The sequence below is a fragment of the Alosa sapidissima genome, chromosome 14 (genome assembly GCF_018492685.1).
Source record: "Alosa sapidissima isolate fAloSap1 chromosome 14, fAloSap1.pri, whole genome shotgun sequence".
Classification (NCBI taxonomy): Eukaryota; Metazoa; Chordata; class Actinopteri; order Clupeiformes; family Clupeidae; genus Alosa; species Alosa sapidissima.
In genome coordinates this window covers 5,916,029-5,938,528 of record NC_055970.1, presented here as the reverse complement: position 1 = coordinate 5,938,528, position 22,500 = coordinate 5,916,029, and the positions used below count along the sequence as shown (strand labels likewise).

General features: G+C 47.4%; 1 protein-coding gene and 1 long non-coding RNA gene across 2 annotated transcripts in view; one reads left to right on the top strand and one right to left on the bottom strand.

Annotated features, from left to right (window-relative positions):
• nav2a (neuron navigator 2a) overlaps window positions 1–22,500 on the top strand; it is a 188,508-nt gene that overhangs the window by 109,966 nt on the left and 56,042 nt on the right. The window contains 7 exon segments of the mRNA XM_042061593.1: window positions 2,525–2,597; window positions 2,825–3,041; window positions 5,955–6,088; window positions 14,294–15,494; window positions 16,516–16,628; window positions 17,357–17,465; window positions 20,153–20,536. Of these exon segments, the coding sequence (XP_041917527.1) occupies window positions 2,525–2,597; window positions 2,825–3,041; window positions 5,955–6,088; window positions 14,294–15,494; window positions 16,516–16,628; window positions 17,357–17,465; window positions 20,153–20,536 (2,231 nt within the window).
• On the bottom strand, window positions 1,613–6,070 carry LOC121681694. The gene is made up of 3 exons (XR_006022249.1): window positions 5,931–6,070; window positions 2,449–2,602; window positions 1,613–2,304 (listed from the first exon to the last, which is right to left on the bottom strand). It is a non-coding gene; the product is annotated as an uncharacterized LOC121681694 (long non-coding RNA).

Sequence of the window (22,500 nt, the reverse complement as noted above, 5' to 3'; positions counted from 1 at the left end):
AAAGGTAGTTTGATAGAGATGACAGTTATTGTTTTTTTTTAAATGTTGCCTGATAAAGATGACGGTTATGACTTTCTTTGTAAATGTTGTTTGATAAGGATGACGTTCATATTACTTCCTCCTAAAATCTGCAGGGACCTTTGACTCTTTGTCTGCTATCCACACTCTTTATATTGACCTGCTGATTTTCACTTTTCACCATGATGTCACCTGAAAGTGAGGGTGTGTGTGTGTGTGTGTGTGTGTTCACAGGTGCCTTTTACAGGTATTGCAGGTGTGTCACTGTTGTTTGACAGAGGCTTGTGAGAGGAGAAAGTCCTCCTCGGCTGCCGGCTCACCACCACTGTGCGTCACAGCGACTCAGATATGTGTTGACTCTGATCGCTTTTATTGGAGCAAACAAACAGGCCTTAAGTGCTGGCCTTACACAGCGTCTGCCAGAGCAGCCACCAGTCATGTAAACAGAGTGAAGAAAGGGGGCTGGGGTCCTAGTTTAATAAGCAGGAGATGGTATCTGATGAGCTCCTCTGACACACACACACAGAAACCTGAGTGGTAGTGTTATATTTGTGGACTGTCTGATGGGCTTGGGCTCTCTGTGTTTATTGCGTGCTGCCTGCCTGTGTTTATGGTGAGGCCAGAGGATGGGTGAATGGTATAGTTCTCTCGGACAGGGATTGATTGGTGTGGTCCAGGACTCCCCGGCACCTTGTATGGCTGCTTTGCCATACAAGGAGGAGACCTTGGTCTGAACTCTAAATGGGCTTTGCTTTGGTTTGGAGTCTCCCGTCTCCCCATGGCAGACCAGGGGTACTTCCTTCACTCTATGTAGGCCATTGAGTTTGTCTTGTGTACAGTAGGTGCATTAGGTGCATACAGGGGCACCAATGAGTTGGTTTTGTAGTAGAAAGTGCAGCCGTTTTGTGTGCTTCCTCCTTGGGCCAGTGTTGCTGGGAGGAACGGTAATCTGTATGTGTCAGTTGTGTGTCACAGGTCAGGTGACCGAAGTAAAGTCAGGCCACAGTGAGTCACCCTTCAGAGGGGAAGGCTGTTGAATGGTTTATTGATCAACCTTTGCTCTCAGTATGACACTTTCCTGGTCTCTCTCTTTCGCTCTGTCTCTCTCTGTTTTTCATATTATCTATTTTTCTTCTCTATCCCCCTCTCTCTCTCACACTCGTTTCATTCTCACGTTGCCCCTCGGCCCCCCATCTCTCTCTCTCTCTCTCTCTCTCTCTCTTTTTTATTTATAAACCTTGTTATTTTTACCCCGGTTTTAGCGGGTAGGGGTATTTTGGAAGGGCAGTGGAATGTAGAGGGCAGCGTGTCCTGGATTCCTGACGGCTCGTCTGACCCCACAGGGCACCATGTGTCACCAGTGGACAGCTGTGCCGAGTTCAGAGAGAAGAGGAGAGCAGTGGGGCAGCGAGGGCCCACTCACTGATCCCAGAGCAGCTAACAGTAAAGGAGTGTACAGAGTAACAGCTCTATTCCTTGGGAGTCGGTACACAACAAAGTGACTATGTGAATAGTAATTAATGCTTCTGTAACTCCATGTATGGTGTGTGTGTGTGTGTGTGTGCGTGTGCGTGTGCGTGTTCGTGTGCGTGCATGCATGTGTGCACTGTGCTGCTATTTGTTCTAGGATAGTCCTTTGTCCACTAGGGATCCAGACTGTAGGCAAGTTTTAATTAATGTGTATTTAATTTAGCTGATATTGACACATGGGTTCGTCAGTCCTGTTTGTTTCACCTGGCAGCACCAAGCCAAATGGGTATTCATTGGCTGAAACATGACCTCCAGATATGGTGTTTTTCTAGTGCTTATTTATTTTTTGTCAAACCCTGCTGTCAGCCAATCAGGACAGCTCCTTGGCGACAGCTGAATGACAGCATTGTAACCTGAAGTCGTCTCCTAGCAACCGGGCAGACAGAATGCCCAGGGAATACGTCTGGCTCTTTTGAATGCTGCTTTGACTGCCCCATCCTGGTCACGCAGGGCTTTTTGATAGGCCATATAAAACACAATATGAATCCTACTAACCCCACAGTCAATATATGACAAACATAGACATTATGCCATCTGACATCCCTTTGGATTGTTTTAGAGAGCGCATCTTTTAATATATTTTTTTTTTATCTGTCATATTTTGAAAAGCCTCTTTTCACTATAAGGAAACTTTGTTGACTTGAGGCCTCGTAGGTCAGACACAGTTCAGAGCCAATCAGGTCATCTGCTGTGGATTTCTGTGATGAATTGGTTGTGACTTTCCAGGGAATATCTCTCTTCCTTTGCCTAGAGTGACTGGAACAGAAGGGAAAAAAAACTAGGTCACCCAAACGATTTTTTTGTTGATTTGTCTTATTTTTTTCCCCTCACTGTACGTTATGATTTCAACATCAAAAGAGGATTAACGACCACAAACGGTGGTTTCATGTTGCACTGTACCTTTTGTGTGAGCGAAGGCAGAAGTTTTTGCGGTGTCTAAACCCGACCCTCTCCTCTCCTCTGTTCACCTCTCCAGCTCGAGAACATCGATACCTGTTTGAGTTTTCTGGCGGCCAAAGGTGTGAACATACAGGGTCTGTCTGCGGAAGGTAAGCTGAGAAAAAGAGAGAGGGAAATATATTTTGCTATTGAACCATGCACACTGAAAGTGCTTTTCTATTTACTGTGATGTATTTTTGGAAAGGCTGGATGTGACATTCAGGTTTTGCTTTGATGTTGACAATGCACTCCCATCTAAATCCCAAAACCGTGTCTCTCTCTCTCTCTCTCTCTCTCTCTCTCCTTCTTTCCATACCTCCCCCCATCTGCCCCACAGAGATCCGTAATGGGAATCTGAAGGCCATCCTCGGGCTCTTCTTCAGCCTGTCGCGCTACAAGCAGCAGCAGCAGAGCCAGCGGCAGCAGAGCCAGCATCATCCCCCGCAGGTCTCGCAGAGCAGCACCCCTGCCCAGCTCACGCCCTCGCATGGGCCTGCCGCCTCCTCTCAGGGTCCCCAGCACGCACACAAAGCACAGGCAGACATGCAGTCCAGGTGAGACGGCACCTCACAGCACCAAAACAGGTGCAATTAGAGAGATGGGAAGGGCTTAGGAAACTATAGAAACCCTTGGGGTGGGAACAGAGTCAAATATACACAATATCCAATAAGACCACAGGTATTCCTTTATTGAGCAACAACATGGATGGCTTGAAAGGCTGTGCTTTATTCTTTAAGATATATTATTGTAAGTAATTATGATGATAATTAATTAAAGTAATAATACTAACTAAAGTTTGACACATTTACATTTATATTTAGTCATTTTTGCTGACGCTTGTATCCAAAGCGCGGTTTGATCAGAGTTTTGCGGAGTGATGTGCGATGGAGAGAATGACTATAGTATTCTAAGACCAGTCCCCTCTCCTATTGGTATTGCACAGCATAGACACTCACCTGTGTCCTCCTCTAGAAGCTCCTTTACCTACAGCTTTGTAGTTCACCTGTGCTGTTGACATTCCCTTTGCCTCTTCGTGGCTTCTCTACTCATTTCTCTCTCTTTCTGTATCTCTCTCTCTCTCTCTCTCTCTCTGCATATGTGTATGTCTTTATGTCCGTCTGTGTCCTCTCTTCCTCCATCTAGGGATGCCTCACAGAGTAAACTGCTCAAGTTTTCCCTTGGTCAGAAAAAGTCTTCTAGGTCAGCTCTTCCACTTGTGCTTATGTCTCCTGATCCCAGAGCTCTTCCTCCTCCTCCTCACACTACTCCTCATCACTCTCCTCCTCCTCACCCTCCTCTTCCACCTCCTCCATATGTTCCTTCTGCACGTGTTTTGTTTTTTGTTTGTTTGTTTGTTTATTTTGAAGAATCCCAGTGCAAAGCAATACCCCAACCTGGCTGTAGTAGAATACAGTCCTTCGAATCACGCCTCATTTGACACAGTGCTCAATGGGGTGTGATACGGACCTTTGGATAACCCCCGCCTTTTGGTGTGTGTGTGTGTGTGTGTGTGTGTGTGTGTGTGTGTGTGTGTGTGTGTGTGTGTGTGTGTGTGTGTGTGTGCGTGAGTGAGTGAGTGATTGTACATATAGTTATGCATGCCTTCCTCCTATTTGAAAATGACATTAATTATTAACAGAGAGCGTGTGGCAGGAACCAGCAGTGCTTGGATTGTTCCTCCTCATGTATGATGTCTGGAACATGGTCCGTGTGTGTGCGGTTCACTGAACATGAATGGCTACTTCACAGCATCTGATTTACTGAACCTGTTTTGTTTTTTTTTTTTTGCAATCACATATTTATGATTAAAATAAATATGTCACTTTCTGTCACTGACACATTATTCTCAAATAGGATTTTTGTATTTTTTAGCCTTTTTCTATTAACCTTTAAGAGCATTTACCACTGCTCAGATACTGCATGATTACAAAATGATAGCATATCTCCCCCTGCTGGTAAACAATTTGAATTACACGTGAGGCCAAAGCTTGAGCAATGTACAGTACTGTAATTTGAAGTGGTGTGTATCTCAAAAATGCTGTAGTCTTTTACACAGATGTTCTTCATTTACTCTGATGTGCATAGCTTGTATATAATACCATACTGTTTGAGAAAAGGGTAGACAAGCTGGAATAGCCGCTTAAGCTCAAAACATCCATCATTTCTCTCAGTGTTCTCTACATGGAAGCGACTTGGTCAGCCTGAAGCAGTAATGAGTTTTTTGGCTGAGTGAACAGCGCTTTGAAATAGGCAGGATTAGGGTTTAATAGCTGTCAGTCTACAAAAGCAGTGCGCAGGGAAACTGCAAGTCAAATGAGATCTGACACACTTGTACACACACAGAAGAAATGGCCAGAACTCATATACTAGTCTGTCATATTTAATAGCAGTGTGCCTATTGAACATCTGATCTTCAGCAGCAAGCATTGAGAAACCCCCCTCCCCGTAATCGGCTTATCGGCAACTGTCTGCGCGAGTTCCCATTAGCACACTAGCAAATTAGCAATTCATGTGACCGCCATAGGCCGTCAGGGGCCGCATGGAATTAAATAGTATTGACAGGCCAGGCTGGAGTGTGTATGTGTTTCTGCGTGCGTGTGTGAGGGGGGATTACCCAAGAAAGGGAGACTAGTGATATTTATGTCAAATTTCTCAAGGCTAATCCATGTCACCAATCATTTTCATCCATGTCTAGACACACATGAAGCGAGGGTGTCAATGACATGTCTGTCAGTCTGTCACTCAGTAACACGCACGTCAGAGAGCAATCCCATGACTCTCCCGGTCGAACCCACTCGGCAGGCTCAAAAGGGCTTTTGTTTGGGTCTCATAGGCATTACTTACCCCAGTGGATGTCATGTGTCTTGCATCTGTGATGCTGGTCATGGACATTGACCTAGCTCTGCGTTATGGGTTATCTTATCTGTTTGGTCTGTGCTTGGCTATTTATATCACCAAATAGTGGGCCAGCGCTAATTGTAGGAACATTTGGTCCCCCGGCAGCCCTAGATGATGAAGGGGGGGGGGGGGGGGGGGTGCTTTCCCTATACGTTTCTCATTTGACCCTGTGTCCTTGCAGCCCTCTTTTTGGACCTGTAGCTTGTTATCTCAACAAAGCGTAGCAACATCTTTTTTTTCTGATTGCAACTAGCAAGATGCATATCAGCCACTAGAGACAAACATGCATAAGGAAGAGAGTAGTGCATTTCGGGGAAAGGTAAGTTTGGGCCCAGTAATGTGCTACATTAGCATTCTACCTACAGTAATATGTAGCATCGGGCCTAGCGGTCAGGATGTGCCTCACCGATGCTTAATTAATTAATTAATTAATTGCTTATTTAGATAGGGACAGTGCTTATTGATGGACATCAGTACAAGTACACAATGTAAATATGCTAGAGTTAGCACCATAGCTAGTTTTCATCTATGATGTCACCGCTCACCTGCTCTCCCTCGCACCCTTCCAGACTCCCCGCCCCCACGTCCAGGATGGCCACTGCGGGCAGTGAGAGCTCTCCTCGTGGGTCCATCAGCTCCGCAGGCAACCGCCGCAGCCAGGGCTTCAGTGACAAGTCCAAACCCGTCCCAGCGTTGGCCAAAGGTAAGCGGATATCCTGACCAAGCCCAGGCACGGGCTGCAGGACTTTTGGGGTCAGTCACAGGCTAGCTGTAACCCAAAGTGTGAATTATTGGTTGTTAAAGGTCTCTTCCCCATTATGGTTGGCACAGGTGAGGAATAGTGTGGACAACTAAGAGGAAATGTTGTAATGTCACTGTATTTATGTGTGTGTGTGTGTGTGTGTGTGTGTGTGTGTGTGTGTGGGAGAGAGTGCATGCACAGTGCATATGGAAAGTATTCACAGCGCTTCACTTTTTCCACATTTTGCTATGTTTCAGACTCATCTTAAAATGGATTCATTTTTTCCTCATCAATCTACACACAATACTCTAACACTCCACAAAAAAACAGTTGTAGTAGAAGCATCTCAAGGACCATTGATAGAAGTAGGATGCACCAGAGCTCAATTACAAGCGTCATACCAAAGGGTGTGAATACTTATGTAAATGGGATATTTCAGTAATTTATAAATGTACAAAACACTCCAAACACCTGTTTTTTGTGGAGTGTGGAGTGTTGGAGCGCTGATAATACTTTCCGTATGCACTGTATATGCACTGTGTGTGTGTGTGTGTGTGTGAGGGAGAGGAAGAGTGTTTGCACTTATCCATGTGCGTGTGTAGTGTCCATGATTCCCTCTGAGACCTGTGTGTCCCTGCCCTTGGCCTGTCCTGATTGGCTCCACACTGCCCTTCCCCAGGGCCTGTCTGCGTACTTCATCATATGGACTCGCCTCTGTATCTTTGTGTCACACTGATTTAGGTTGGAGGTCACCTTTAAGCCATGACATGAGCATGAATTAGACACAATATGCCCCCACAGGGAAAGCACTGAGGCACTGGTCAATGTGCGTGCCTGATGTATGGGTGTTCTTGTGTGTGTGTGTGTGTGTGTGTGTGTGTTCGTGTTCGTGCCTGCCTGTCTGCCTGCCTGCCTGTCTGCCCGTGTGTGTGTGTGTGTGTGTGTGTGTGTGTGTGCTCACGTGTGAACACATGTTGTGATTCTGTGCACAAATAGCCTAAGGCCTTGCCCTTTAACCCCTTTCATTTGCTGAGGTTTATTCCTGCTTGTGTCCGACTCCCTTCCTAAGTGGAAAGTGTCAGTTATTCAGGTCAGTGTACTCTGAGACTGTGCATGAGTTCCTGTGTGTGTGTGTGTGTGTGTGTGTGTGTGTGTGTGTGTGTGTGTGTGTGTGTGCGTGCGTGTGTGTGCTGTGAGCCAGTACCAGGGAACCGTTGTGAGTCTGCACCAGTGTTCCCCCTTCAAAGAGGCTGAACAGAGCAGCATTGTCATATGGGTTGGATCAGAACAAACTGCCAAAAAGGGGTCACACACTCGGCCACTGTAGCATACTGTGCATGTTCATGGGGACACACACTTACACACACACACTTACACACACACACACACACACGGTATAGTTTAGACAAATACAAATCTCACATCCAGTTACCTACTAAAGGATTAAGTGCCTCAGCATACTTAGCTTGTTTGTTTGCTTGAACTTACTGTGTTCAGTTCCTGTTATGGCTGTACCATGAACTTGGTGTGTTCCTGTGTTCCATACTGGATTAGTACTGTATAGAAGATTTATAGGCAAAGACTTTAATGTGTTGCTGTTTTTAGAACACAAACTCACAGGTGTGTGTGTGTGTGTGTGTGTGTGTGTGTGTGTGTGTGTTAGCTACACTCTTGTAATGCATATCAACCCTGTGACCACCTGTGTGTAACAGGACACTTACAAACTCTGCTGCAAACAGTAGAGAGGTCAGTTCACAGTCCCCTCTCAGGAAATACTTAACACTAAACCCCACACGGACTGTACTTTTGCCAGGAAGTCGCTGTTGTGTTTCAATGCATGTGGACGTGACAGAGAGAGATTGCGTGTGTGTGTGTGTGCATGTGTATGTGTGTGTATGTGTGGGTGTGTGTTTATGCATGTGTGTGAGTGTACATTTCATCTTAAATGGCTGTGCCTTGCACTATGTGAGCATGTACTCTTTGATAATTGTGAGATACTCTATGTGGCTGATGGAAAATGCTGATACTTCAGCAGGAAGCTAAGAAAGCAGCCATTCCTCACACTGTGGTAGAGCACCAATTAGTCTGCTTCTGGCATTTTAGAAGAAAGAAAAAGAAAAACACAGAGATAGATGTATTGGTGAAAAGAGAGAGCGAGAGAAAGAGAGAGAGAGAGAGAGAGAGAGAGAGAGAAGGATTGTTGAAAAGAAGAGAGATGGAGTGGTGGTGGGAGGGCCACTACATAAAGCACAGGGCCCCTGGTGCAAGTTGCTCAACGTCACCAAGCGGAGCCTGAGCTAGTTCCAGTGTCCAGCAGCCACACCAGTTAGGTGCCTCTCACTGCTCTCTGAGGTAGAGACGAGGAAGCGCTGGGGGACAGTAGAGTTGGACACTTAGACGGCCAAGTCACCTGACCTGACCACCCACTGGCCCCTTGGATTCTAGGACGCACTTGAAGACCTCTGGACGTATCCCAAAATCTCTCAAAATCTCTCTCTCTCTCTCATTCATTCTCTTTTTCTCTCTCTCCCAGGGAATGAATGTATCCAATTATGAGGTTTGTTTGAATTTGCGTGTTTGACATTTCTGTGTAATGCATTTTAGTGCAAATCATGATTCACGTCGGCTGTTTGTAGATCAGTAATTGCTTAGTGTCCTAATTTGTTTAGTGATGTTGTGGAGACAGGAAAACGCATACTGTAGTCAGTGAATGGCTCCGCTCATGTTTTCTGTGGAGTGATTCTGATGTTAGATGGATGGTTACTTAGAGAAAGAGTTTGTTGCACATCTTAATTTCATTATGTATATTCTGGACTAAACTTGTTTGGTTGTTTGTTGTGAGTGTTGCCAGTTGATCTTTTTTTCTCCAAACACCAGCAACAACCAGTCGTGTCTTTGTAAGGGGGTCAGGTGCATTTAACCTGTGTGTGTTTGTACAGTAGGTTTGTTTGTGTGTGTGTGTGTGCGTGTGTGTGCGCGTGTGTGTGTGTGCGTGTGTGTGCGTGTGTGTGTGTGTGTGTGTGTGTGTGTTTGTGTGTGTCTGTGGTGGTAGGGTGTACATCGCAAGCTGTGTTGAATGAAAGAACAGCTGAGCTGTATGGATTCTATTTCTGTTTAACAGACAGGAGGGACCTCTAAAGTGAAACTATGCCTCTGAACAAAAGCCCTGCTGTTATACAGTCACACAGGCACACCACTGACACAGAGATGGAGGGAAAGCATGAGGGAGGACACAGAGAGGGAGAACAGAAGAGGGAGAGAGAGAGAGAGAGAGAGAGAGAGAGAGAGAGAGAGAGAGAGAGAGAGAGCAGGCTGTCTGATATGAATAGCGGACAGGTCATGAAATGATATGTTACCTTATCATCAGATACCCACACTGCCAACAACAAAAGTTAGCTAATGAACCTTTAGCTTATACTCAGCCTATTCTTAGCCCAAGGGTATACAGCCATAGTCTAGGTCCCCTGGTGCAAGTTACTCCTGAATTGATTTACAGATATCATCTTGATGTACATTATTTTACATTTTAAGCATTTATTGAGCAGAACTGTCATTTTGTGCTTTATGTGTTGTTGTTGTTGTGTTGTTTTAAGGCTGTGTAGATGAGGATATGGGAATCACATGAATTGTAAGTATTTGTATTAGACATACACACACTAGTAAAGAGAGAGAGAGAGAGAGAGAGAGAGAGATGAGGGTCATTATTTGTAGCGTGTGTGACTTCAATAAGCTGTCAGAGATGGTTAAATCTGCTGTGCAAGCATTTACAGACCAGAGCGCCCCTCTGCACAACCCCCCCCCAACCCAACACAACCGAGTTCTTAGTGATTAATGTCCCTCTGTCATGCCTGTGAGTGGATCTAACTTTACACAGTTAATGTATAAGGACGCTTTAAAAACAACACCGTCAGCCATCATATGATTTTCCACCAATCAGCCAAATCAATGGCTTTGATGCAGAATTACACTTAAAGCGATTAGCCGTGACATACTTGTGATCGCCTCCTGCGCTCTGTGCATGAATGAGGCACTTTTATTCGTGCTGACGCCTGCTCCCAGTCCAGCACTCCAGTGCAGGGCAGTGCTGCCCAGCAGGGCCAAGCGCAGAACACGGGATGAGTTCGCTAATGTGTTTACACACTGAGGGCAGAAGACTAGAGCAGGTCATGTTGACTGTGGGAGGAGAGGAAAGGAGAGGAGAGGAGAGGAGAGGAGAGGGAGAGGGGAGGAGAGGGGAGGAGAGGAGAGGGGAGGAGAGGGGAGGAGAGGAGAGGAGAGGGAGAGGAGAGGAGAGGAGAGGAGAGGAGAGGGGAGGAGAGGGGAGAGGAGAGGGGAGGAGAGGGGAGGAGAGGAGAGGAAGAGGGAGAGGGGAGGAGAAGAGAGGAGAGGAGAGGAGAGGCGAAGAGAAGAGAGGAGAGGGGAGGGGAGGAGAGGAGAGGGGAGGGAAGAGCAGCTGGAGAGGAATGCAGGAGGGTAGGAAGGAAGGAGACGAGGGGTGAATTGGAGAGGAGCGGAGAGGAGAGGAGCGGAGAAGAGAAGAGAGGAGAGGAGAGGAGAGGAGAGGAGCGGAGAGGAGAGGAGAAGAGAAGAGAGGAGAGGAGAGGAGAGGAGAGGCAAGGAGAAGAGAAGAGAGGAGAGGGGAGGAGAGGAGAGGGGAGGGGAGGAGAGAGGAGAGGAGAGGGAAGAAGTGGGGTCGCTCCAAAGGTCAGATGGAAGTCTTGTGACCATGACGGACAGAAGAGGTAAACAGCGTCAGCCGACCGCTACCCCCCACCTCCCCACTTAATGCATTTAGTCACCCCCCCCATCCCCCCCATGAAGATCTCCAGCCGCCCCATGCAGGCCCTTTAATCACAGAAGCGTGAAGCTCAGGTCAGGAGACACGGGCTTGGGAGGCCCTGTTTGATGTCGGGTGACGTGGGTCAGTGGACGAAGCAGCAGCATCAGTGGATCCACTCACTCACTACTGCGGGAACCTGTCATGAGGACTGAGTTTCTCTTTGGATAGATGGCCCCTAGCTGAGAGAGAGAGAGAGAGAGAAAGAGAGAGTGAGTAAGGAAGAGGGCAAGAGAGTGAGAGTAAAGGCCTATTCACACCAAGAACGATAACGATAACTATAACCATAACGATAAAAGCGTTCACACTAAACAATGATAAACAAAGTCTCTCCTTGTGTTAATGAATGTGACGGTTAAAATTCGATGGGTTCTGATTGACTATTAACTTTTTATCGCTCTGAAAGTGATCCCCAACTATATCGTTCTTCATGTCGTTATCGTTATAGTTTATGTGTGAACGTCGTCATTCATAATAACGAGAATGATATTTGTTTATAGTTATCGTTATCGTTCTTGGTGTGAATGGACCCACTGTTTGCGTGCTGTGTGTGTGACAGTTGCGTTACCTGTTGATTTTCATTTTGCCGGCCATGTTAACAGACTAGAGCATTCATGCTGCCTGCCCAGCTCATGCTGTCAATGAAAATAAATAAATATCAACATGCTCTGCACACACACCACGCACGCATGTCCAGTATGATAGATGTGAGAGATGAACTGTGAAATGAAGACGCAAGCAATAGACTAGCTATCACTGATCTCAAGGAAGGAGAGGAATCTTGGTGTTGGCCTTAAATGAAATAGACCTGATGACCTGCTAGGCCCTGTGAATGAAAAGAGAAACCGGAGAGCAAGTGAACGCTCCAGCGAGCAGAGACTCCCTCTGTGGTCCTGCGGCAGGGTGGGGGAGGAGTGGACGACTGACCAGTCGGCTGTGGTTTCCTCTGTCTTAATGACGACAGGCTAATTAAGTGGCACAGAGCTAAACACTTAAACATGGGCTTGGGAATGAGGGAGAGAGCACTGCCCTTAGGGCAGACCTGTCGCACGGAGAGGTGGAGGGACGACCTTCCCTACTGACCTCCCCCCTTCCACCCTCTCGCCTGTGTGGCTGAGGCCTCATCCTTGGGTCAGAACGTTGAGAACCTTCCCACCATGTGGCGAAGCAGAAGTTGTGATGGAATAGAAAAATGATTAGGGACCGCAGCAGAAGGGGTTGAGAATGAACAGTGGGAAAATAAGCAGCAACACTCTGTCCTTCACTCCAAATAAATCGCTCTTTCTCTCTCTCTCTCTCTCTCTCTCTCTCTCTCTCTCCTTTTCCTCCACTTCTCCCCCCATTTGTAGTCATTAGTGATCTGACCCACTTTCCTCAGGCTGCCATGGCTAATTGGCTGTTAATCACTTCCTAATTGTGGCATTGTTTTGCCGCTGCTCGCTGAAAACACCAAATGAGAGGAAATAGGAGAGCAATTAGAAGAGAGGGTTTTTTGCCTCCGACCTGGGAATACAAATATGTAAAGAAAGAGGGAGAGAGAAAAGTGAGAGAATGAGAGAGCAAGAGGTAATGGACGGAAGAGAGCCATGATTATGTCATTTCTTCTTTTAATACTACAAGAACAGATATGAACAGATATCAAAGCATGGTTGTTATTAGCTTATTAAATATTTATGCTACATTTCTCATGGTATTTAACTTGGACTAAAAGATGCTTGCACAAAAGAGAAATTAGCAAATGCTTTGAAATGTGGTCTTTTTTTTTGCAATTATAACAAAATGCACAAAAATATGCTGTAAATGGGTGCTGGCAGTGATTTTAGCAATGTGTGTGAAAAAGGTGTAATTTGCCTTGAAGTGATGCAAGGTGTTGCGTGAGGATTGGATTTGTTCTGTAATTCTTGGGTCAAGCGTATGCACTTTCTGTGTGTGATTTTTCAAATGCGCAAATGGAAAAGTGCTTTCACGTGTGAGTGTTAGTGTGTCCGCATGAGTGTGGATAACTGGCAGATTACATAGGTAGGCCATAGGAAAGCAAGGGGTTTGGAAGTGAAATAAAAGCATGCATAGCTCCTGCCCTTCTTTTAGACACACACACACACACAGACATATGTGTGTGTGTGTGTGTGTGTGTGTGTGTATGTGTGTGTCTAAATGAAGGGCAGGAGCTATAATGGGAGGGTCTGTGAGCGCTGCTGGGCAGGCAGTGTCGGTGTGGTTACCTCCTGTGCTGGACAACTTACTCATGCGGCTCAGGACCAGCCCCCTGCTTGGCTCAGGACAGGAGTCTCTCCACGCCTGCCTCGCCCGTCTCTCCTGCTGTCCTGGCCAGTCCAGTCTAGTCTGTGATTGGCCCAGTGCACTCTGGTAGGGGAAGAGGAGCATGCTCAGGGACAGAAAGAGAGAGAGAGGGAGAGAGGGGGTAAAGAGCCTGAAAGAAATGGAGAGGCAGAGAGAGAAAAACAGACAGAAACTGAGAGTGAGAGCAGTACAGAGAAAAGTGTTTGAATAGAGAGAGAAAAAAGACAGAAAGTGAGGTACTGACAGAGGGTGAGAGAGAGAGAGAGAGAGAGAGAGAGAGAGAGAGAGAGAGAGAGAGAGAGAGAGGACACAGCATGGCACAGGGCTTCACAGAGCCCTAAATGTGCTTTGACGCACTGAGAAGTGCCTGCGCTGGACAATAGCCTTTATTGAGGAGCGTCTCCGGTAGGTCAGAGGGGTGTGTGTGTGTGTGGGAGAGGGAGTGTTTGCTCAGTGTCACACTGCCTATCGAGCTCAGAGCTCAGGGAACACTCTTCACATGATTTGCATGTGTAGCAATTTTTAATTCACCAGGAAGTTTGTGCTCTACTGCGGTACAGTACTGTATTGTTTCTGTTCAGCTGGCTGTTTAAACTTTAGATCTGAAACTTTTTATGCTTGTTGCTTTGATTATATTTCTTAGACTTCTTGATTTATTGTTATTTACGTGTGTCTATTATGTTTGAAGAGCTATTGAATTGGTCCAGTTGTGAAATGCCTTGCGCCTTAGTTATTTGTGACATTAAATCGCCAGTGTTTTGATAAGAACTTGTTGGCTGAACCTAAAAGCGGTCCCCTTCATTGTGACTGTAAACAGTTTAGAATGGTTCGTCAGCGTGAGCCACAGTGTGGAGTAATGACTCGTTTACACTGCAGCAGAGCTCCTTTTATGGCTGGGGACGGTGCTTTCACAGATTATCCCTCTATTTTAACCATCCCTTCTTTTTCATCTCTCTTTCTCTCATCCCATCTCTTCACCCTCTCTGTCTGCCTCTCTCTCTCTCTCTCTCTCTTCTCCTCATCTGCAGACTCATCAGAAGGTGTGACCTCCCAGCCACCCGGCATGACTGACCTCGCTCCTTCGTCCTCACTGACCTCCTCCTCCTCCTCTGCCATCCCGCAGCCCAACGCGGCTAGCAAGCCCTGGAGGACCAAGTCCCTGAGCTCCAAGCACACGGCTACCTCCACCTCCACCTCCACCTCCACCTCCATGCTCTCCGTCAAGCAGGAAAACCCAGCCATCACCTCCGCCACCACCAACGGGGCGTCCAAGCAAATGGTGTCCACCGAGGCGCCGGCCAAAGTGGCGTCCCAGAAGTCCATGCTGGAGAAGCTGAAGCTCTTCAACAGCAAAGGCGGCTCCAAAGGCGGGTCGTCCAGCCAGCCTGTCCAGCAGACGTCAGGAGACAGCGGGAACGGCAATGGTGGTGCTCTGAGGGACTCCGGGATCGTGGTGGACCGCGTGGAGGCCGGCTCAAACACGGACCTGCAGTTGGAGGAGGCCGAGGGCAACGCCCGACCCGTCAACGGATCCTCCTCTGGAGCGGCGACGGCGACAGTCACCGTCGCCGTGACGACCAGCAGCCCAAAGATCGCCCTGAAGGGCATCGCCCAGCGCACGTTCAGCAGGGCACTGACGGCCAAGAAGAGCTCGGTGAAGGGCGCCGAGAAGGAGAAAGAGAAGGAGCGCGCGGCCAAGGACAAGGAGCGGGCGAAGGAGAGCGCCAAACGCACCTCCGTCCCCGAGCAGGGGGAGGCGCGGGACGCCGAGCCCAGGGAGGAGAACGGTACGGGGGGAGGCGCGCCGACCTCGGAGGCCGAGCCCAAACGCGCCTCCAAGATCGCCAGCCTCATTCCAAAGGGAGGCAAAGCCGGGGCCGCCAAGAAGGAGGGCTCCGCGACAGCACACAGCGGGATACCAAAGCCGGGCGCCAAGGCCTCCTCTGGGATGGGAGCGGGCCAGGGGAAGGGCACGGGGGCTCCCCCTGGTGGCAAAGACGGAGAGAGGCCGCGCAGCATGCGCCTGGGCGGGGCCCTGGCGCTGCACAGGGACAGCCGACACTCGTCGTCCTCCTCCAGCCTGGCCTCCACCGAGGGCAAGGGCCAGCAGAGCCACAGCGCCGCCCTGGTGGCCAACGCAGCCATCAACACGGTCAGCGTGCAGCTGCCCCAGCCCCAGCAGCAGTACAGCCACCCCAACACAGCCACTGTGGCCCCCTTCATGTACAGGTAACACCTACTACCGTTACACTACATTTACCATGACTCAGATGAATGAGGTACACACATGTCAAACGTACCTTCACTATGAAGAGTTTGGTCATGGCATTTGTTTAGGATGGTTAAAGATTAAAGATCTGAAATGTTACGTTATTACGTTATTACGTAATATATCCCCTACTTTGGAAGATAGATATCCCCTACTTTGGAGCTTTTTACTGTACTTAGAGTTATAGTAGCTCATTTTCCTGCACTGAAGTTATTAAAGGAAGAGGAATTTCGATCCCTTCCTTCTGTTTTTGACATGTTAGCGGTGAGTACTTCACCCCACACTGTGTCGACCCGGGGGCTTAAAACAGCCACTCCCGCTCCCATGGCGCGTCCAGCTGCTCTGTGTTTGGCCCTGTATGTCCTCCAGGCGATGCCTCCTTCTGTATGACCTGTTTGTTTTTGGGGAGGAATTCCACTCTTGACCTGTCGTGTCAAAGGCCCAGATTACGTCTAATTAAGGCCTGTGATGGGAGGACACAGGAGAGGAGTTTCTTTTTTTTTTTTCTCTTTTTTTTTAGGGCACATTTTTAGACGCCTCGTCTGTCCCTGGCCTCCCTCCCTCCCTCCCTCCCTATTCTCCCTGTGCAGGGGAGGCGCTGTTGTGAACCTGCCAGAGAGCATTAACAGCGCCAACAGTGATGCATGCCTCTCCCTCTGTGGTCTGGAGATTATGAATGCAAGTGTAGAACTGGCAGGGAGCCTTATATGGGTTACTGGGTATGGCACAAAAAGCGTCTCCCCTCGGAGTTTACTATTTCATCCCTGAAAGAAATTGTAGCGCCCAAATCTCAAAAAAGTGAACAGAGTCCTAGGTTTTGGTTTGAACTATTGTTCGTTCCACGCCCTGTGTTGAAGGTGGAGTGCTCTAGGGAGTGGAGCGACTTTAAAGGATATTTTATTTTTAGGTCCAAAAAGGCATTGAAGCTAAAATGTGACCCAGAGAACAGCAAATGTGATGTTGCTAAAATGCCTTTTCTAGGTCCCAGACGGACATCGATGGCGGCATCTCTTCAGAGATGGGCTGTGGAGGCAGGGCTGATGACCCGGCAAGCTACGGCAAGAGCAGCCAGACCTCCATAGAAGATCTGTCAGGTAAGCGATTGATTGGGTCTCACCAGCAGGATCAGAAGGCTATCTGGTATTGATTCAGGCTGTCTGGAGTCAAATGCCTTATGATCCCTCAGAGTAGCCCTTCGTATGAATAGGATTCACTTTGTGTTAGTTAAAATGAGTTACATTAATAGGTAATGCTAAATAAAGATCAAGCCAAGCCTGCTAATCTGTAATATTTACAACTATTACACACTTCACCAGGTATCCTTCACCGGGAATGTTGGGTGTGTTTCAACAAATAGTGGAGTTTGCAATGCCAATAGCCAAGAACCATAGCATAAGAGCGCTTTAAACAAAACGTCACTCAGATCAGACGTCACTCAATCAGAATTAGTGTGTCCTTCAGGTGTCCAGTGCATCACTAGCTATACGCTAACTCTCTGGCCTGTTCAGCTCTTGTTATTGGTCTTGTCACGTGGAGCGTGATTATGCTCACTCGCACGGGAATTTCCCTGGATGCTGCCGTAAACAGTAGCTACTGGACACTGTGTGTGTGTGTTTGTGTGTGTGTTTGTGTGTATTCTTGAAATGAGTATGTTGGTCAGATGTGCATGGTCATGGTACAACCTTTTTTTGTTGCAGCCCTTTAGTTTACTTTGAGGCTCTGCAGTATTTGGAGACAAACTCTATTTAGAGCACAAGGAGTCCATTGTGTGGTTGACCCTAAAAGACCGCCACTGGGTAATTTGTGTTTACGCTTCTTGAAGGTGAAGACCCCGAAACCAGACGATTACGAACCGTGAAGAACATCGCAGATCTCCGACAGAACTTGGAAGAGACCATGTCCAGTCTGAGGGGCACCCAGGTATCACACAGGTAAAGGCTTCAGGCTTGTGTCTGTTAACACTACCACCTACGACCCCACACACTACATCTGGGGACCAAAGGTGAGAGTGTACATCGGTAGTAAATCCATCCGATCTCTCCATAAAAGTGAGAGGTTGACTGAAGGGTCAGTAAAGTAAAGTGGTGATTTTACCACCAGTTAAAGGCAAGAGGCAGTAAACACAAGCTGCCTTTATGAGCGGTGGTGTTTATGAGCGCACTGGGGAATGTGTGGGACTAGCGCCATCTGCTGGACATCTGTGATCGTAACAGTTGCCTCACATAGGCTCACAGTTTCTGTTTTTGAAAGCATGTGATGGTGTCAACCAAATGCAAAACAAAAGTTATTATATGGCAGTGTTTTTGTATGCAGTATGTAATTTTTATTTAAAGGGAAACTTGGCAGGATTTCTCCCTCTGCTGGAGAAATTGTGCATTATGCTATTTCAAACTGTGGGAAAAGGTAACGATAAAGCACATGGATTTGTTTACAAGCTAGCGAACGGTTAGCATAAGTTTGGCAGAACTATGTGGATGTTACAAGGTAAGAAACACGATTTAAAACGAGTTTCTTGTTTCTCACTTCTCTTTCCGGGACGGTAAGTCTCAATGTTGCAAGGTTGGTTTTCCGCCTGGGGACGCTAGGCGCAGCGGGGAAAGTCACCATTTTCACCGGAACAGGTCATTTAACCATCCGAATGATTTCTAAACGGGTTTATTACGTTGAAATAGTTGCCAAGTTCCCCTTTAAAGCAGACATAGAGTGGAAAAGCTTTTTTACCTAGGCTTTGTTGAATATGGAGAGTTTGATGCATGCCTGCAAAGCTACCGTGAACCCGAAACACAGTTGTTCTCTCCTTATACAAATCTCAGACTTTGAAATGACCGCTAAAACGGGCCAATCTCAACAAAGACAGAGTGTGACCCTGAACACAGGCTGACGCATACCATCCTCTGATTACAGCCCCCCTCCAGACATTCTGTTATCACTTTGAGTTGGAGATTCAGGTAGAAGTTGCTGAAGTCTTTTTTGAGTGGTCATTGGCTACAATTATTCATGTGGTTGCCAAATAACCATTAAGGGCACTATATATCTGCTAAAATGGGCCATTTTATTCCCCAGCCTAATTACAGGGCTGCAAATGGGCTTGCAAACTGGCATCTGAGCATGTTTTTGACCAACCAAAGTTGCATGCCTTCTATGTGAAAGTCAGAGAACAGCTCATCTGTTCTATGCCATCTTTAAAGAGAACAGTTAATCTGTTCTATGCCATCTTTAAAGTTATCAAGACATTGTGAAAGTGGCTGGTTTTGAAAACAGCAGGCTCTCCCTCAAAAGCGCTGATCTCCTGTAGTGTCATTTAGTGTGCTCAGGGTCTGAACTTCTGAGACGTCTGAGTGGACTCGGTCTGCTGGGCTGCTTTAGCGGGCCCTGACACACATGGGCTATTCTGTAGAACCGCTGAAGCTTCTCTTAAAGCTCACACTGAGAGAGACCCCACAGAGTTGTGGATGATGTCAGCTCCATCACTGCCACCACCCATGGACTGCCTGCTTGCTACCTTTCATAGTCGCTTGTGTGTCTCTCTCCAAGATGAGGTGCATATTGGGGAGCCACAACAGGCTTGTGTAAGAAACCAAGGCCTTCATTCAGTTTAACTGAGTTCATCACACCTTCAGTTAAGTGCATTCACTGCACAAAGAGACATGGATGAATAGTGTACTAAGAATCATGTAACAATGAGGAATAATGAGAGACATGACATGGAATCTTTAATCTCAGGCAATGAGGCAATGTCATGCCAAATTAAATTTGAATGCAGAAATATCTTTAACGTGAAATAGATATTGGAAATTACCTTAGTGCATGTTTTTTTTTAGTAAGTAATTAAGCGAGTCTGGCATCTCATTTGAAATAGCAGATGCCTGCTGCGATCTAAGTAGAGCATTTGTGCCCAGTCTTATACTTCACCGTCTGAGTAGAGCATTTGTGCTCAGTCTTATACTTGACCGTCTGAAACCCCCTGCCCTGTGTTCACTTGGATATGCCCATCTATGGGGGTGAGTGTGTCAACACAGAACCCACTCTGAGTGTGTTTTTTTACCGGGTGTAGTGTTTTTGAAGCGAGAGTGTGTTATAGAGATGAGTCGCTCGCTCTCATCCTGAAGGCTTTGAGTGTGTTTGGGTTTGAGGCTCTCCGCTCTGCCCAGGCTGTGTGTGTGGCAGTGACCAGCCTGCCGAGCACTGGGAGGTCTATTTTTGGTGCTCTGTTTTGGCCGTGAATACAGCCCTGAGATGGGGCAGGCGGCACAGAAACCACAAGGCCACCGCAGCTTGTTAAACGACATTGCAATAACTTTATGTCACAAGCCATTTATCTCTCTCTCTCTCTCTCTCTCTCTAGTCTCGCTCTGTCGCTCTCTCTGCTCTTACTGTCCTCTTGGTTCTGTTCATCATCACTAGCATCACTTATGCTGTAGTACAAACTCGCACCTGTACTCATCCGTAAATAATGCAAATACTTTTGTACTTCTGGTCAGATGTTGGCTGCATTCTATTGGCTTTTTTACCAATGACGATTCAAATTGAATCTGATTTAATGATCTCTCTCCTCTCTCCTGTATCCCTCGCTCTCCCTCTCCTCCGACTCCTCACCTCTCTCTCTCTCTCCTCTCAGCACCCTGGAGACCACCTTTGACAGCAGCGTCACCACGGAGATCAGTGGGCGGAGCCTGCTGGGCCTGGGCTCACGGGCAGCGCCGCTGTCGTGGCGGATGGGTCAGTCGAGCCCGCGGCTGCAGGCCGGCGACGCTCCATCACTGGGCAACAGCTACGGCGGCCGCGGTGGTTCCGGCAGCGCAGGGGGCCAGGGCCGTTTCCTGTACCCGGGCGGGGCCCTCCGTAGGCAGCTGGCCGCTCGCGGCACTGCCCTGTGCAGCCTGGAGCTGAGCGAGCGCGTGGACGACCTGGAGCTCGGCAGCCTCTCCGTGGACGTGACAGGCTACATGAGTGACGGAGACGTGCTGAGCAAGAACACGCGCACTGATGACGTCACCAGCGGGTGAGTGGCCATTCTGCCCACTTGGTCATCCTAAAAATAATCTGAGGTCAATCATGTTTATTTGTGAAGTATGGGCTTAGGAAGAATAGAAGAGGTTATTATTATTATTAGCCCTTGCATATGGTTGTTGTGAGTTGAATGTGAGTTTGCACTGCAGCCACACTAGATGGCGCCATCTTGTGCTCTACGTCCACCTGAGACACAGCAGTGTGTCGGTTAGACTGACAGATGTGGGAGGAATTGGGACAACAAAGCAACAAACCAGGAATGAGAAAAGAGCAGAATGTAGAACTAAATGACTTGACTGTTTCTTCCATGCTGAAACAAGCTCTGCATGCCTTTATCGTCTCCGTCTCTGTAATTGAAACCCCTGCTATTATTTTTATTTGTTTCATTGTTCCTATGGGAACAAGCTTCAGCAAGCATGCCTGTGAAGGCGAGATTTGTTATCAGGAGTGCTGATGTGTGCAGTTGGCAGCCGCGGGGAGACTGGTGGGATTTACCTGCACTAGCATCCTCATTATATGCAGCAGCAGTGTTCTGAACGCGAGTTCCTACTTAATATAAGATTGCAGTGCTGGAGAGAATGTGTTTGGCAGCATCTTTGTAGAGACTGACAGACACATAATTCTTTCAAAGTGTGTGTGCGTGTGTGCATGTGTGTGTGTGTGTGTGTGTGTGTGTGTGTGTGTTTGCTTTCTTTTTTCTCACCTACTCTACATGGTGTTTTCTGTTAGCTTTGGATAAATCTGACTGTGTGTGTGTGTGTGTGTTTGCTTGCTCCTGTGTGTGTGTGATAGAGAGAGAGACAGAGTATAAGTATGAGAGCCTGTTTTTTTTCTGAATGCAATACAGACAGCACAATAGCATAGCTCCCTCTTGTCTAGCAAAGCAAACACCCAGACGTGTTGAACCAAACCGCCCCCTTTGTTGCCTACAAGCATCCTGCTGGATGACGTCAACGCCGCCACTGTGAGCGAGACTGATGAGAATCCGATCCCACATTCCCTCCCTGTGAACACGGCCCTGCCCTCTCCTGCAGCAGTGTCCACTGTCCACGTGCACGCCACCAATGACCACTCTCCACTGCTCCAAGATACAGAAACTTCAGAAGCATGAAGTCATGTTGGATCCACTAGCTTCTGCCAGCTTGGAGACACCACCAGCCCCTTCCTGAGTGGTTTAGAGCAGTGTGGTGTCAGGCCAAGGCATTACAATATTTGTGTTGGCATGGATGATACCCCCCCCCCCCCCCCCCCATTCTAAAAATAGAAATGGGGAGTAGAGTAGAGAGGCTTTTGGAGGCCGTGTTGTGTTCGAAGAGCTAATGACCAAGATGGAAGAGGGCTCTTAGGAGTGGTGTGTGTGTGTGTGAGAGTGAGAGAGACACAGTTTGTGTGTGTGTGTGTGTACAGTATGTGAGTGGAGGGGGGTTGCACAGGGGATGTTAAAGACACAGTGTACTTTTGACAGCTAGAAGTGGAGTGTTTGGAGATCTCTCGCACTAGGCTGACACTATTTAGCCTCAGTAGTTCTGCACTGGCTTATTAGTCAACATTACAGTATGCTGTACATTACATCATGGATTTGGGGGAGGATTTTCTGGGTAGAATATAAAAAACATTTTTTTAATATACTGCTCTTATTGTTAATATTTTAAAAAGCTTTTTAACTGGAAGAATGCACTTTTGCATATTTGGATGCTCAGCTAGGACATTCAGTTTCATTATTTGTCATTTTGAAGAGTTTTGTTATAATTGTTAAATATTGTTTACTGATGTTCAGTGTGTAGTGTGTTGTCTATGTGATGGACTGGTTGTGTGAGCGGAGAGGACAGGAAAGGCTGGGTTTGGTTGTGTTGGAGGCTGAGTGATGGATGGTGAAATCAGGTCTCATTCATAGGCAGGGTATCATGGTTGCCGGGTTACTGGATTACTGAGAGGGGAATGGAGTGGCCCTCTAGC